We start from the raw sequence: 15,660 nt of genomic DNA, 5'->3' as shown, positions 1-15,660 counted from the left end.
CAGTAAAAACAGAGGTGAAATCTGTATGGAAACATTAACATTAATTAATTATTAGTTAGTCAAATTATTAAGAGACTCACGAGAAGCAAACGAGAAGAAAACGAGAAGCATGCTTAATTAATTCTAAACTAGGTACTAACCCGTGGAGAACCGCGGGCTAAATATTTTTTTAATAAAAATTTGTAATAATTTATTTTATATAATGTTATTTATAATAGTTTATGATTAAAAATTTGGTTTGCTTATATTATAACTTTTGTAATTTAAAAATGTTTATTGAAAACCTGTCAATAAAACATTGTATGTAATGAATAAAATTGTTTAAACCTTTGTCAACTAAACACAATCTTTACTAACATGTAAAAAAGAGTAACTGTGAAGTGACTTTAGTTCAGTGGCAGGAGGTAAGTCCATTTGTAGAAGGCACCATCACACCCGGGATCGAGTCCTGGTTCCTACGAATGTAGGAATTTGGCTAATGAGTCGGCCAGTAGCTAGTAAAAGTTCTAAAAAGTCTGTTTGAAAACAACATTCATTGTTTTTTTTTGGTGGCTTCCTTTTCTTGTCTGTAATAATTTTAACATATGGTGGAATTTTTTTTTGATAAAATTTGTAGCTGTATATTTTATTCGATTTGGTTTTTAAAATCTTACCTGTTAATTTTTTTTTAAATATGAATTAGTTTTGATTGTAATAGATTTTTTTTACTTTTCTACAATTTATTTTATTTGATGTGTCCCCGATTTTCATTTTTAATTAATTTTATTTAATTAATTAATTAATTAATCTGAATTAAGTTTTTAATGGTAATTGAATGTAATTTATACACATTTTAATGTTAGTTTCATATTTGTACTTCTCAATTACTATAGTAGGATAAAATTTGTAGTTGTAGATTTTATTTGATTAGATTTTAAAAATATTAGCTGTTAATTTTTTTTTAATATGGATTAGTTTTGATTCTAATAGATTTTTTTTTACTTTTCTACAATTTATTTTATTTATGTATTTTTTAATTAATTATATTTATTTAATTAATTTATTAATCTTCATTAAGTTTTTCTAATGGCAATTGAATGTAATTTTTTACACATATAAGGTTAGTTTCATATTTGTACTTCCCAATTAATATAGTAGGATTATAAAAACAGAGCACCGAAAGATGTAAAAAAACAAAGCACCACCGAAAGCTTTGTAGCTACAATGAAAAAAAAAAAATTTGCGCAAACTATTGTATAATTCTAAATTGCCAAACACCATGGTTTATAAGTGACTGAAACAAGGAACAAATCTACAAGAGTACTGTAATGAAATAATAAATAATTGACTTGTACAAGAAACAAATCATAGATGGAGAGGAAAATAACTTGTTTAAAACGGTTATTATTTGTGACTTATTTAAAACGGTTATGCTGGTCACAACATATGACGGTTTTGAGACGATGTTTTAGTTGATATTTTTGACTAATTAGCAACAATTTTCTGTAATCATCAGAGACGATTTGAGACTAAAGTTTTGTGATAATGAATGACAGTTTTGATATATGTTCTTAGTTAGTAACCGTGATGGAAAAGTGACATTTAACAGGTCACTAAGTGTGACGTTTTGAGACTACAGCAGCGTCGTAAATAGTGACTAATTTGATACGTGATTTAATTTCGGTCATGAAATAAAACGTATTTCAGACAATAATTTTAGTAAGCAATTGTGACATTTTCGATACGTTTACAAATCGTTACATTTGTTGACAAAATAGATATGTATTAGTTAGTCGCAACTCGTATGACGTTTTAGTGACTATAAAATATTTGTGACAATTGTATTGTAACCATTCACCAAATGTCACAGATTCGTAACAATATTTTTATTGTGACGAAAAACAAATTATTATGATGAAATATTACGTGACAATGGACTTATTTTCTTGTATACCGTCATGCATGTGCCTCTAGATCTCCCAAAACACTAAGTCTCAAATCATGCATGAGAGGTAGTTACTAGTGATTTAGTACTATATATTTCTTAGATTTCTGCATAAAAAAATAATCTAATGTCGTTAATTAAAAATTCCGGATTAGTCTTGATGCAAGAAATAAATGCAATAATACGAAGAGATACCAAAAGTACAACAAACTAAATCGTAGCAAACCAACTGAACTGTGACAATACCACGTGTTAGAAAGAAATACCAGAATCTGTTTTTTTGTTCGTAGAGTAGTAACGAATAAGAACTCAACCAAATGAAATTTCCGATATACTTGTCAACACCACTAAAAAGATTAAAGAAAACATGATGAAACTGTAGATGTTAATTCATTTGATGTTAATAGTGAATTTATCGCAACATCTTTTACCAAAAAAAAACAACCGCAACATCTTCAGCCCCCAAAGCGATAACACTTACGCCCTCTAAAGTGGGTCCGTACGACCTCTAAAGTGGGTCCGTACGACCACCCCTGATATGGACATGAGCTGGTCTAGAATCTTTGGAGACATATAGACATTTAATGTGCACCAGATGTAGACATTTATTATTTGGAGTCCACCTGCATGTGCAAGAAAAATCAAGTCTTAATGATAATTCAACGATAACAAAAGTGAACATGGAAGATATCTTCAAATTTTGAGGAGTACACTATTAGGGTTGGTGGCCGTGAACGGTGAACCATACGAAATATAAACATGTTTATGAAGCTTCTATGGGTAGGTTAATTAGTTGTTCATTTGAGAGTTTACATAGCAAACAAATCAACTTTTACTTGGGTATAGCCGACTAGCTGATAAAGGACTGTACAATTGTATGTGCACGTTGAAAAGTAGAAAATGTTTATTTTTTTGGTTTTGTTAAAGAAAAAGTAGAAATTGCTTTATGACTAGTATGGTTCAAAACTAAGGCTGCTTTAGTAAGCCCTTTAACAGAGAAAACAAACTATGGCTGCTTATTGTAGCGGAATCCCATTAGCTGCAACTTGTTAAAACGTTATAATTCCCATAAATCTTTATATATCTATAGTTTGTAGATTTCTATAAACATATAATAATTTGCAAAGACTTCCACAAAATCAATGGTTTTAAAAACTAAACCGATCGTACCGTTCCGACCAGGAATCGTTTACTTAACCGAGTCCAAATTAAATTAAACCGGTAAACTTGTGAAGAAAGTCATCAAAACCAGTGATCCAATTTGATATCAAAATTGGGTTCACATATTAACTAATAAGCTATTCTATATTTAATCTTAAATTTTTGATTAAAACTACAGTAAGTGTAACTGTGTAAGTGATAAATCATAAATTAATCGAGTTCTTACATTTTAATTCGATTATAGTAAATGGTTGAACCGTATACTTAAACCGAAGTTCACAATTTCACAGCCATTGTCCATTATGGCCTCAGGCCCAAAACAGCATTTATCAAATCTTCTTCCTCTTCTTCCTCCTACGATAAACCCTAATTTTTGGGGGCTTTGCACAGATTTGCAGATTCCTCAGATCCGATACTGCGCTATTAAATTAAGCCGGAGCTATTATTATTTCTCAGTCGTGATCCATGACATCTAATTTTGTGAAACTCAGCACTGAATTTATCGGCAAACTCTCCCGTGTAACTAGCTTACCAGCTCAACGTACTGATTTGGTTCAAAAGGTTTCGGTTTTGAAAGACGAGCTTTTAACGATTGGTAACAGTAAGGAGAAGTTCCAGAACCTTTTGGATCAGAACGGCCAGTGGTTGTTTAGAAGCTATCGTGATGTTGCTGGAATCATTGAGCTTATGGATCAGCTCTTTCCTCGTCATTACTTGGCTCTTCAGGTTCCTTTCTTCTCATTTCATCTAATTGTGTTTTCAAAAAGTTCGAAACTTGCTTTTGCCCTGTCTATAGATTGAGCTAAACATTGCTATAGATTGAACTACATTGTATTGTGATTCAGGAAATGTTAAGTTTGTGTCTTAGGTTTTGATGTTATGTTAATGTTTTAGGTTTTAGATTGGAGGAGAAGTCAAAAGGATTATTGTATCCCTTTGACATCGGAGGAGTATGCGAAAGGAATCAAGATTGCTGGTAGAGCTAGGGATGTAAACCTTGCAGTCTATCTTTTCGATGAGGCTGCTAAGAAACGGATTCAAACAGCTTCAGTTTACAATGCTTTGATGAGTGTGTACATGTGGAACGGTTTTGCTGATGAGTGTCAGTCACTGTTTAAAGATTTCACTAGGCAAACGCATTGTGCTCCGACCATTGTGACCTATAATATTCTAATATCTGTTTATGGTCGGCTTCTGATGGTGAAGAATATGGAAGCTGCTTTCGAAGAATTACATAAACTGAAGCTTTCTCCGGTTTCGTTTACTTACAACTTTCTAATTGCGGGTTATGTTACTGCCTGGAATTGGGGTAAAATGGAAGCTACTTTCCAAGAAATGCAGGGTGGTCCAGTTGAGCCTGACAGTGACACTTATCAGCTAATGCTTCGTGGGTATGCAAATTCTGGGAATTTGAAAAAGATGGAAGAAATGTATGAAGTGATTAAAGATAACGTTGGTGTAAACAATAGTCCTTTGGTCAGAGCCATGATCTGTGCATATTGTAAAACGTCTGTTGAGGGTAGAGTCCAAAAGGTTGAAAAGTTATTGAGTCTTCTCTCTGGGGAGGAATATCTTCCTTGGTTGAATGTGCTTTTGATTCGACTATATGCTCAAGAAGACATTTTGGAAGCAATGGAGAATAAAATCAACGAGGCATTTGAGCGTAAGACATGTGTTAATAAATCGGATGTCATGCGGGCGATCACTGCAGCTTACTTCAGGTGTAATGAAGTTGACAATCTTGCTAATTTTGTCAAGCGTGCTGAGTCTGCTGGGTGGAAACTATGCAGATCTCTTTACCACTGTAAGATCATATTGTATGGATCCCAAAAACGCTTTGAAGAAATGGAAGGTGTTGTAAATGAGATGGCACAGACTAATTATGGGCTTGTAACTAAAACGTTCGCCATTATGCATAAGGCGTATAAAGCCCATGGAATGGAGTCCGATGCTGAGAAAGTGAAAGGAAAGATGCTGAAACGTGGGCTGTAGATACACTTCATTTTGTGCAAAGGATTCTGTTGTTTCGATTTGTTCAGCGTCTTTATCAAGGGCGGGCTGTGACCAAGCAGTGTATCAAATGGTTAGTGCTGTTTCTGCCTTTGCATAAGTCTCCTATTTATAGTGACTTACCAGGGTGTTGTGCTTAGCATTTGGTCTCTTTTTGATATATCAGGTTGTAGGACTGCCCAATGAGGCTGGATAAAAGATGCTGGCTAGGCTTCCATAATCTGTCACCGGGGTTTTGGGATGAGACGAACGCACAAATCTTTTTCCGTCATGACTGATTTAACCATCACTATTCTGCCATAGTTGTACATGTTACTGGCAGAGTTTAAAATTTCCATGGCAGATTTTTAGACGGTTTCAGTATAAGAAACCACAGTAAAACAAATTTGATGTGAGCCATGAAGAACAGTGCCTGCCCTCTCTGGTTTTTCTTGCCTGTGTTACTGATAGGATTAGAAGAGCTATTATTTTCTTGGTTTTTGGAGGCTCTGCTAAGTAAAGTTATTTCCTTAAGAAAAAACTGCTGCAGTGAGTTTCTCTGTTTCGGCCATCTCTGGGTCCAGTTTCCAGATTGTAGTAAGTTAGTAAAATTTTGTGTTGTTAGGCTATAAACACTCTTACATTGGCATACTGCTCTGTTGTTTAGCTTGATCCATGTTCGTAAATTTGAGGAAAATGATAGCTCAGCTACACATAATGTTTCCGTATAGTGGATCTCCTTTACTTAATCTACAAATTCTCACGAATAAGCCATGGAGCTTGAAATTTTATTATGATTCTTTGTTTCTTTGTCATTCAATTCTTTGCATTACTCTAAATTTGTCAATCATAAAGATCCACAAGATTCATAAGCAATATTTTTATGAAAGTCAAAATTGAAGCTGTCATCACAATAGAATAGACTAACGACTAGAGACTTGAACAATCTTCATTCATAGTTATCAAATGCTTGTTTTGTTTCCTTGATCCATTTTTTATACAAGGGACAATGAGGAAGAAGACAACAGAAAACAGAGCATTTGGTTAGTGTATATTATTCAGATTCAAGCAACACTGAAGGAAGTAGCAGCATTCTCAACGAACTTCCTAGCTCCTTTAAACCACCTCTTGTCTCCTGCTTGTGCTTTGCATATGTAAAGCTTTCCACCATTCACAGTAGCTGTTATCAGTTGGGTTTTCCACCTTCATCTCCATCAGCTGTTCTTGTCAAAACCGACAAGTAATAGTATGGTTTCCCTTCAATCTCTTGTGTGGATGTTTCCAAGATGTTTGCAGTTGCTACTGCATTTGCATCAAACCCTCCCTGCAGAAAGACAAGTAACACTCTTTTAAGGTATTGGTTCTTGTTTGAACTCAACAATTTCCTTCACCAACTTGAAAAAGAAATTACCTCAGAGGCTGTTTCGCCGAAGTAAGCTTGCTTTCCCAGGAGATAATTCACCTGCAGAAACCAGAAACATGTCGTAGTTGTGGTGAATGGTGATTATCATCTGATTGAACTTCTTTGCTATAGAAATGGAGTGAAACCTGAGAGAGGAACTGTTCGGGAGAGCCGTAATCAGTGATGGATTTCTTGTCTGTAGGAGTGATCATGACAGAGACATTGCTGGTGGCGTCAAAGTTATCCTCGAACCTGAGGACTTGTCCTGGATACTCAATCTCTTTGCTTGGGTTCCACTTTGATGGGATCTGGATTTTGAATCCTTCTCCAGTGTACGGCATGAAATCTGTGTTCTTCTTTGGCTTACCAAACACATTTGCTGCAAAACGCAATATTCAAGATTTGCTTCATGATTCTCATTGATATGATAAACATGTATAGAGAGAAAGAGAGATCATACCGGCTTCACCATAGGCGGCGTCAGCAGGAGAGACTTTGGATCCGACAGCAGCAGCACCAACGAGGAAGGTGAGGGCAAGACGGCGGGAGATGGCGGAGTTATCGTCTTCCTGAGACTGTTGAGCTCTACATACTACTAAATGGACGGGTCTCGAGAGGGACACGTGACGAAACGACGAGGAAGATGATGATCGTGCCACGGAGGAGGCAAGTGCACTCTGGTGCAAGAAGCAGACGCTGTATGACATTCTCTCTCTGCTATCCTCTTTTTGTTTCAACCTAAAGACCAAAGTGATGAAAGTGCTTTCAAGTATGGAGTTTAAGAAAAGAGTGTTTCGTTGGATGGTAGTGACTTTTCGATTATGTAGCATCTTCTGTTTGGATGTCGGGATAAGGTTGTATAGGTTCTCCATCGTGCCACGTGGCACTGATCATTTTGGTCTGAATGACTTTTGTAATAGTTATGATCTCCGTGGAAGTAAAATGAAACTGCTAGAAGAGTCCTTATGAGTTATGACTTATGAGTAAACAACAATACTCCGTCTAGAAAGAAACTGTGGCAAACGATTTGATAGGGAAAGATTAGAGCGACATGAAACCGGTAAAAAGTCCGGTTCACGATTTAATAAATAAAAACACTTTGGGACAAGAACCATTATAGTGAAATGGAGGAACCATCCAAAACATAACTTGTTTGTTTATACATCAATTCCTCTGCTTTTAAGGGACCCAAAACGAAACCAAAAGCACTAGCTCTTCATGCATTTCCCTTATGTTCTGCTTTGTCTTCACGCTGCCTTTTATGGATATCAACCTTTGGAACATACAGTTCTTTCTTCTTACCGGAATCTGAGTTGTTGCCTGACCTGGTCTTGTTTTTCTTAATGCTTTGATTCTTAGCCACTGACGCAGCAGCTCCTCTTGGAGGTGCGTTTGGTTGCTTATATCCATTGGCCTGATCAGAAGGCATGTTCTCTTTCTTGTTACCCGAACTCGAACTGTTGGCTGATTTTTGCTTTGAATGCTTCGCCGTAGAAGCAGCTTCTGGTTGGTTAATCCCATTGGTGGGATTAACAAACATTTTCCCTTTCTTCTTACCCAAATCAGCATTGTTGGCTGATTTGGGGTTTCTTTGCTTGTTTTGCTGCCTAGGTATCGATGCAGCTTCTGTTGGAGCCATGTTGTAGTCATGCTGCCGATTCCTGTTCGTGTGACTAAAATGCTTGTTCTCTTTCAAACTCAGAGACCAAAAGAGAGAGTTTAGGAAAGAGCTTGGTTTCTCTTCCCATCCACCGGTATCATACATCTCAGTCCTCGAATGTTTTGGTCCCATAGACTCCGGTGGATTTGAAAGTCCCGCGTGACCATCATATGAGAGAATACAAGCTATTGCATGCATAGAAGCTCCGAGATGAGGCGGCAGATGTTCACGTGGATGTGTTACCTATAACATGCCAATAAACGGTTAGAGATCCAAATCAAATATAAGAACCCGTTAAGTATGGAGTATAGTTTTAAGTGTAAATTTATAAACTAACCTTGAACAAAATAGACGCCATTAGTCGTTCCCGCAAAATGTACATTTGAGCAACTTCAAGGGCTGTGGTTCTGAAAGGCAGCCAACGATCAACTACCAACTTGACTGAATTTTCAGGTGAAGACATCATTTTCGCTCCACTGCTACTATCTTCTTCATGTATGTCCATTCCGTCTGCATTAGTATTAGCTCCTCCTTCTTCGTCCTCTTCTTCTTCATCACTATCATCAGAATCACTGCTCACTGTAGGAGCCACAGCTATCTCTGTTGAGACAAGTAACAAAGGAAGATCCCGAACAACAGTACAGTTTCTTATGTGCATGCCTCCATCTCCACGTGTGATCTCATCAAAAACAACCAAAGATTCATCATACTTTTTCGACGACAAGTTGAAGTTGTTTGACAGTGAATGCACACGAACTTTGGCACCACTAGCAGTCTCTACTATAGTTCTTCGATTATTACCAAAAGCTGGGCACAATCTTCCCACCATAGGATACAATCCTACTGCTAGAACAGCACGGAGTATACCGGGATCACGCGAATTCTGGCTACAGCTTGAAATATCGTTGGGAATAATCCCATGTCTTTTAAGTTCCGACTCAAGTTGGCTACGCATTTGATCCAACATCTTCATAGCACTAGGAGAGACGAAGTACTGAGAGCAAAACTCTGCCGAAAGACCTCTTTCTTTTGCAATTTTCCAGCATTCAAAGGCAGCAACAACTGCAAGGTGATCACTGTCACCTCCACAAAGTGACGCAAGTTCAAGTTTTGCAGCAGCAGCTTTTTGTCTTTCAACTGGCGACATAGGCATCGTAAATGGTTCCTTGTAGTCGGCTGCACATGCCAGAGTAAGTGCTGGATCCAGACAGTTTACTAATACAGCGAAGAAAAGCATTTTGCTAATCAAAGGATGAACTGGGAGATGACCAAATTTCTCTCCAAGTTCTGTCAGCTCTTCCTGAGGTGTCAGGGCCCCGATGTCCTGTAGTATGCTTAAGGCATTTGCAATACTTTGATCAACAGGCGGGTCCAAAAGTTTCTGAAGGAAATCATTAGTTTTGCAATTTGGATCAAGTATCTTAACCTGAAAATGTTATTGAAGCACAACGATCAGTAAAAAGATTACACATACACGAATGGCTCACCGCATAGAGCCAATTGCTATTAACTAAGAACAAAATGAGAGAAGCAGTACCTGTAAGCAGAGTTCTTCTACAGGCATCCTCTTAATTTCAGGAACTTTAAAATCTGGCATAGAGGCTGCCCGAAGTCTAGAATAGAGATGATAACAAATACCAGGTTGGCAGCGGCCTGCACGACCCTCACGCTGTTTTGCATTTGCTTTTGACACCCAAGAAGATTGGAGCGTTGAAACATTATTGTAAGGATCATAGCTCTTTTCCTTCATCCGGCCACTATCTATCACATAAACCACATCATCAATGGTAACTGCTGATTCAGCAATATTTGTCGCAAGCACAATTTTGCGACAACCTCGAGGGGGGCGATTAAAAACTTTCTTCTGTTCCCCTGCTGGTACCATCGAGTGAAGACAAATAATGTCAAATTTAGCACTATCTGCAAAGAAAGGGTTCTCAAGTAACCTCTGTCTTGTTTTATTTATGTCATCCCATCCAGGTAGAAAAACAAGAATGGCACCATCTTCTGAATCGCCACATATTTTCCTCATTAACTGCAGTATAAGACTCACATCAACCTGCTCTGGGTTGATTGTCGCCATGTACTTATCAAGTAACTGTTGTCCTTGCTGAGAATTAGACTGGGTATTGCCTGCATGCTCCCTGATTATCTGAGCAGCTTCTAGTTGATTCTCTGTTTCTGCCAATTCTAATGCGGTCAAACCATCTTTAGACTTTAAGTTCCAGTCTGCACCAGATGAGAGGAGCATGCAGACATCACTGATCCTGCCCTTTCCAGCAAAGACCATTAGTGGTGTTAGCCAGGTTGATTCGTGCTGATAATTGTAGATCTCATGACTTCCACTAGAAGAAACTAGATCTAAGAGGGCATCAAACTCGTCATTTGTCCAAGCCAAGATGATTGCTTCATCTAAAGCAAGTTTATCTTCATCCGTCAAATCAACCTTGTGGTCTGGTATACTCAAGTTGGCAGAGCTTAGATGATTATCTCCACCTGACTTCAGAATAGAGAGAACATCCTCCAAATACAAGGTTCTCACCTGTAGACACAAAGCAAGGAGATTATATTTGGGCACAAAAGAATTACCATATTCGAGAAAGAGAGAAAGAGAAATTAACTGGATAAGTGAATCCAGGGACACGGACAACTGGGCAGCCTCCANCATAGAGCCAATTGCTATTAACTAAGAACAAAATGAGAGAAGCAGTACCTGTAAGCAGAGTTCTTCTACAGGCATCCTCTTAATTTCAGGAACTTTAAAATCTGGCATAGAGGCTGCCCGAAGTCTAGAATAGAGATGATAACAAATACCAGGTTGGCAGCGGCCTGCACGACCCTCACGCTGTTTTGCATTTGCTTTTGACACCCAAGAAGATTGGAGCGTTGAAACATTATTGTAAGGATCATAGCTCTTTTCCTTCATCCGGCCACTATCTATCACATAAACCACATCATCAATGGTAACTGCTGATTCAGCAATATTTGTCGCAAGCACAATTTTGCGACAACCTCGAGGGGGGCGATTAAAAACTTTCTTCTGTTCCCCTGCTGGTACCATCGAGTGAAGACAAATAATGTCAAATTTAGCACTATCTGCAAAGAAAGGGTTCTCAAGTAACCTCTGTCTTGTTTTATTTATGTCATCCCATCCAGGTAGAAAAACAAGAATGGCACCATCTTCTGAATCGCCACATATTTTCCTCATTAACTGCAGTATAAGACTCACATCAACCTGCTCTGGGTTGATTGTCGCCATGTACTTATCAAGTAACTGTTGTCCTTGCTGAGAATTAGACTGGGTATTGCCTGCATGCTCCCTGATTATCTGAGCAGCTTCTAGTTGATTCTCTGTTTCTGCCAATTCTAATGCGGTCAAACCATCTTTAGACTTTAAGTTCCAGTCTGCACCAGATGAGAGGAGCATGCAGACATCACTGATCCTGCCCTTTCCAGCAAAGACCATTAGTGGTGTTAGCCAGGTTGATTCGTGCTGATAATTGTAGATCTCATGACTTCCACTAGAAGAAACTAGATCTAAGAGGGCATCAAACTCGTCATTTGTCCAAGCCAAGATGATTGCTTCATCTAAAGCAAGTTTATCTTCATCCGTCAAATCAACCTTGTGGTCTGGTATACTCAAGTTGGCAGAGCTTAGATGATTATCTCCACCTGACTTCAGAATAGAGAGAACATCCTCCAAATACAAGGTTCTCACCTGTAGACACAAAGCAAGGAGATTATATTTGGGCACAAAAGAATTACCATATTCGAGAAAGAGAGAAAGAGAAATTAACTGGATAAGTGAATCCAGGGACACGGACAACTGGGCAGCCTCCAAAATATCCCGAAAATCTCTCGGCATCAAGTGTAGCACTCATGAGAATCTGTAGGTCCAGAAATTTCCACAAAATAAGATATACAGTACTGTACTTAGGCCATATTCAACATTTAACAAGTCATCAAGTCCAGCTATCTCAGGTTCTTAGGCTCTGTATACAATTTTGTCGGAGTTCACTTGTCCTCTGTGAAGTGTGAACATTCGACAAAGTATCTTTCTTTGAAAATTCTTGTTTTTAAAAACTTACTCCACAAACACACAAAATAAATACCACGAAAGAGACATTTTCTAACTAGTGATGTCTCTTCTTTCTTAATTCGTTATCCGGAGGGAAGGAGACACCTTTAATATACAAAACATACTCCCTTTTCTTTCCCCTCTTCTATTTAGACTAAGGAAAAAAAGATGTTATTATCGATTCTTCTCTTTGTTCCCTTGTTATAAGTTTACCATAGCAGTGAAAAGCAAAGAAGAACAAAAAGCTTAACTAACCAGACGAAGATGAGGATTTGACGGAAGTAAGTCCCTGCAAATCAACAAAACTCTCAAAATCATTTGAGTTCTGTCATACACCAAAAAAAAATAGTAGATAATAACTATCTTCTTCTATGGCTTGCTGCTTGCTGCTTCAGAGAAAGATAAATATATGTGTACCAGAATAGTATTGGGCATATAAATTATGGTGCGGCAACAATTGAATGATAGCTTTAACATCAGTTTCTTAGGTCACATAGACTTAATTTGTTAGATAAACACATTGGCAGGAAAAAATGACTCAAACGTTTGAGAGGGTAAAGAAGTCTACCTTATAATTGCCAACATGAAATCAGAGTAGCAATCCCTTTCATGGATTTCATCCTACAAAGTAACATACAGGTCACTGATCAATGTAGAAAGCCACAGAATCAAATTTACAGCCAGGAGAGGAAGTAGAGAATTTAGGATGACAAACAGTAACAAAAAGGCATGCCATAGTGACAAAATTCATAATTAGTTTTTCAAGCAATTTCATTGTCCTGCAATACTCGGCATATGTATGAAACACATACTTACAGAACACATGATAGCGAATCAAATTAAAATAGGTTAAGTACCACAATGATGTGAGTTATGTCGGAAACACAGCTAACAGAGCCTTTGCCTACAAGCACCCTCAGGAGAATGCCATTGGTGCAGAATACAACTGATGAGTGCCTTCCACCTTTGCTTTGGAGTCGAACCTGGAATATACATATAAAGTCAATGGCGCACTTGCCCACAACATTGAAACACAAACATCTTTCATGTACAACGCAAGTGTCTACCTACAAATATTACTGACCTTGTAACCAATGTTTTCTCCAATGCTCTCACCTCTTTCACAAGATATTCTTTCCGAAACTTCAAAACAGGGATTAAAAAAAACTGTAAGTAAGGGGTAAGGAGTATACAGCGTACATGTGGATTAAAACTGAATTTAAGAGATCAACAAGAATATATAGCTGAATAAGAAAAAACGATCAACCTGACATCGCGGATATCCGACGAGGTTGGGTGCAAACAATTTTGCAAGTTTCTCCTTTGCTTGACCACATATGGTCTAAAAGATATTGAGGCACCTAAAACGTAAACAATGGAAGCACTTGAGAAACCTATAGAATGATAAAATTGAAGGCAATTTCAACTGAAAGCTCTTTGCATGTCTAATATCACAATCACATACGCACGTTAAGCAAAATCCTATAACACAACATATTCTCTAAAATTTAAATAACGTGAATATGTAGCCCTTGACCAGACAGTTGACAGCCTGACCTTTCAACCCAAGGGGTGAATAACTAAAATTGCTTAGGAGAGCTACTGAACTACAACAAAACAAAAGGTAACAAATACCTGAGTAGTTTTCCCGCAACCAGTTTCACCAGAAATGAGAATAACCTGCACTTGCAATAAGAATATATAATGAATCTGTCGAGCAATGGATATCACCACCACAAGCATAACCATACAACTAGTAAATTCTAGCAGATAACATATCAAAAAGTTAACAGAACCTGATTGGATTCCACTGCAGATGTAATTGCGTCTCTAAAGGATGTGATGGGAAGCTTTGACCGCAGCTTCGCGATCTGTAACATAAATCAACAAAAAGAATTTCCTTTCACTTGCTGCTACTTGGCATGATTTATAACTTGTCAGTCTGTATTCTGGATAAGGAATCAATATTACAGTCCTTTCAAACAAAAGAAATACATCTCAACAACTGGGTGTTTTCTAACCTCCTTAAGAGCTTTGTCCTTCTTAAGTCTAGAACTCAAAGATGCCACTTTTTCTAGAATCTCTTCACTGCTAATCTTTGGTTTCGCGAAAAAATCATCTTTCCATTGTCCTTGTTTACCCGAGTGCCCGGAGTACTTGTTAAATGATGTGGCAGCAGTGTCTCCGTCACAAGGTGGATAGTGAGTAAATAAATCCTGTAGAATAGCATCTGCCCCTGGCGGAAATGACACACATTTGAGCTTTTCTTTGTTCGATTTCTCATTGGCTTCTTTGTTCTTCCCATTTTTGTGCCTGCTTGTGAATATTGAAAGACGCCTTTGTTCTCCACGCCTGTAGAAGCATCCACAAGAATTAGAAACACAAGTCATAGCAATCGAACTTACACCATCGAAAAATGAATACTTTCTCAAAAACAAAACACTAAAGAGTCCAATAAAGGCAGTAACTCACCCCCGGAACTCCCAAAGCATAGCAATCGAACTTACACCACCGAAAAATTGAATACTTTCTCAAACACAATACACTTATATAGTACAAAAAAGGCAGTAACTCACCCCAAACTCTAAAGTCCTAGCCATTGACCCTTTCGTCATAGAAAAAATGAATACTTTCGCAAACCCCACAACACTACAAAGTACAGTAAAGACAGTAACTCACCCCTGAGCTCTCAAGTCCTAGGAATCTAACTTTCTCCATAGAAAAAAAATGAATATTTTCTCAAACCCGAGAACAACACTACAAAGTACAAAGAATAAAAAGCAGCGAGACTCACCCAGAACTTTTCGATTGAATACCCATTTTCCGGCACATCTGATGAATCACGCCACGTTCGTTATTTGATAGATTATGCTCAAACGTGTAAACTACACAACACAAATGCAATAAAATCCAATCAATTTACCACACAGAAAAAAAGGCAGCGCAATTCCAATTCCAACAGCACAAACAGAGCTTTATCTAAGCAATCTTAAACCATTTCCGGAAAGAATCAATCAGAAAGGGAAACAATTAGGATCGAAAGAAGAAGAAATTGGTTCCCGGGGAGCTAAACAGACCTTGATTCCCAGAGGCTCTAAAGTCTTCGATAACCTTAGAAGCCCAAATCCTAGTAGCTTCGACAGAAGTTGGCTTCCCTGCTGCATTATCAGACCTGAATCTCTTGTTCCCCATCGCTTATTAGGGTTTGCTCTGAGAGAAAAACACTTACGGCTTCTGAGATTCCAAAGAGCAGCAGCAGCCTTGTTCGATGAGTTTCTTTCCTTCTTTTTTGCCCTTTCACTAGTTTCTTTCTCCTCTTTGTCTTTATTTTTGTTTTCTCGGAAATTGCACAAAAATGTTTCAGGCGGTGAAGAATTGAGGAGGAGGTATCAAATCGGAATCAAGCAAGGATCAAAAAAATCTCTAGTTATAAAAAAAAATAAGGA

The 15,660-nt window shown here is 37.8% G+C and overlaps 2 protein-coding genes and 1 pseudogene across 3 annotated transcripts; 1 reads left to right on the top strand and 2 right to left on the bottom strand.

Moving 5' to 3' along the window:
- Positions 3,399-5,894, top strand: LOC104786558 (pentatricopeptide repeat-containing protein At2g30780-like). The gene is made up of 3 exons (XM_010511986.2): positions 3,399-3,811; positions 3,980-5,168; positions 5,262-5,894. The coding sequence occupies exons 1-2, from the start codon at positions 3,551-3,553 to the stop codon at positions 5,075-5,077; spliced, it is 1,359 nt and encodes a 452-aa protein (XP_010510288.1). The 5' UTR covers positions 3,399-3,550; the 3' UTR covers positions 5,078-5,168; positions 5,262-5,894.
- LOC104786557 lies at positions 6,006-7,363 on the bottom strand (annotated as a pseudogene).
- On the bottom strand, positions 7,521-15,625 carry LOC104786554 (DExH-box ATP-dependent RNA helicase DExH6). 2 transcript variants are annotated; one of them, XM_019245856.1, is made up of 15 exons: positions 15,292-15,624; positions 15,009-15,099; positions 14,236-14,566; positions 14,011-14,085; positions 13,850-13,894; positions 13,482-13,575; positions 13,299-13,357; positions 13,072-13,197; positions 12,783-12,835; positions 12,470-12,503; positions 11,972-12,023; positions 10,758-10,795; positions 9,674-10,678; positions 8,474-9,562; positions 7,521-8,379 (listed from the first exon to the last, which is right to left on the bottom strand). In XM_019245856.1, exons 1-15 carry the CDS (start codon positions 15,404-15,406, stop codon positions 7,693-7,695), a joined length of 3,894 nt encoding a protein of 1,297 aa, XP_019101401.1. In that variant the 5' UTR covers positions 15,407-15,624; the 3' UTR covers positions 7,521-7,692. The 2 variants fall into 2 exon arrangements, with proteins under 2 accessions (XP_019101401.1, XP_010510286.1); XM_010511984.2 differs by lacking the exons at positions 9,674-10,678; positions 10,758-10,795 and adding an exon at positions 10,850-11,854 and having other exon boundaries at positions 11,934-12,023; positions 15,292-15,625.

The sequence above is a fragment of the Camelina sativa genome, chromosome 5 (assembly GCF_000633955.1).
Source record: "Camelina sativa cultivar DH55 chromosome 5, Cs, whole genome shotgun sequence".
Classification (NCBI taxonomy): domain Eukaryota; kingdom Viridiplantae; phylum Streptophyta; class Magnoliopsida; order Brassicales; family Brassicaceae; genus Camelina; species Camelina sativa.
This window is presented reverse-complemented; position numbering and strand designations above follow the sequence as displayed.

What these genes read in the sequence shown, in the direction of transcription:
- LOC104786558 (XM_010511986.2), top strand. Translation starts at nt 3,551, where the DNA reads ATGACATCTAATTTTGTGAAACTCAGCACTGAATTTATCGGCAAACTC. An exon ending in GTCATTACTTGGCTCTTCAG is followed by an intron (nt 3,812 to 3,979) that starts GTTCCTTTCTTC and finishes TTAATGTTTTAG; the next exon opens with GTTTTAGATTGGAGGAGAAG.
- LOC104786554 (XM_010511984.2), bottom strand. Translation starts at nt 15,406, where the DNA reads ATGGGGAACAAGAGATTCAGGTCTGATAATGCAGCAGGGAAGCCAACT. An exon ending in GTTGCGGGAAAACTACTCAG is followed by an intron (nt 13,576 to 13,849) that starts GTATTTGTTACC and finishes TTTACGTTTTAG; the next exon opens with GTGCCTCAATATCTTTTAGA. An exon ending in GAGAAAACATTGGTTACAAG is followed by an intron (nt 13,198 to 13,298) that starts GTCAGTAATATT and finishes TGTATATTCCAG; the next exon opens with GTTCGACTCCAAAGCAAAGG.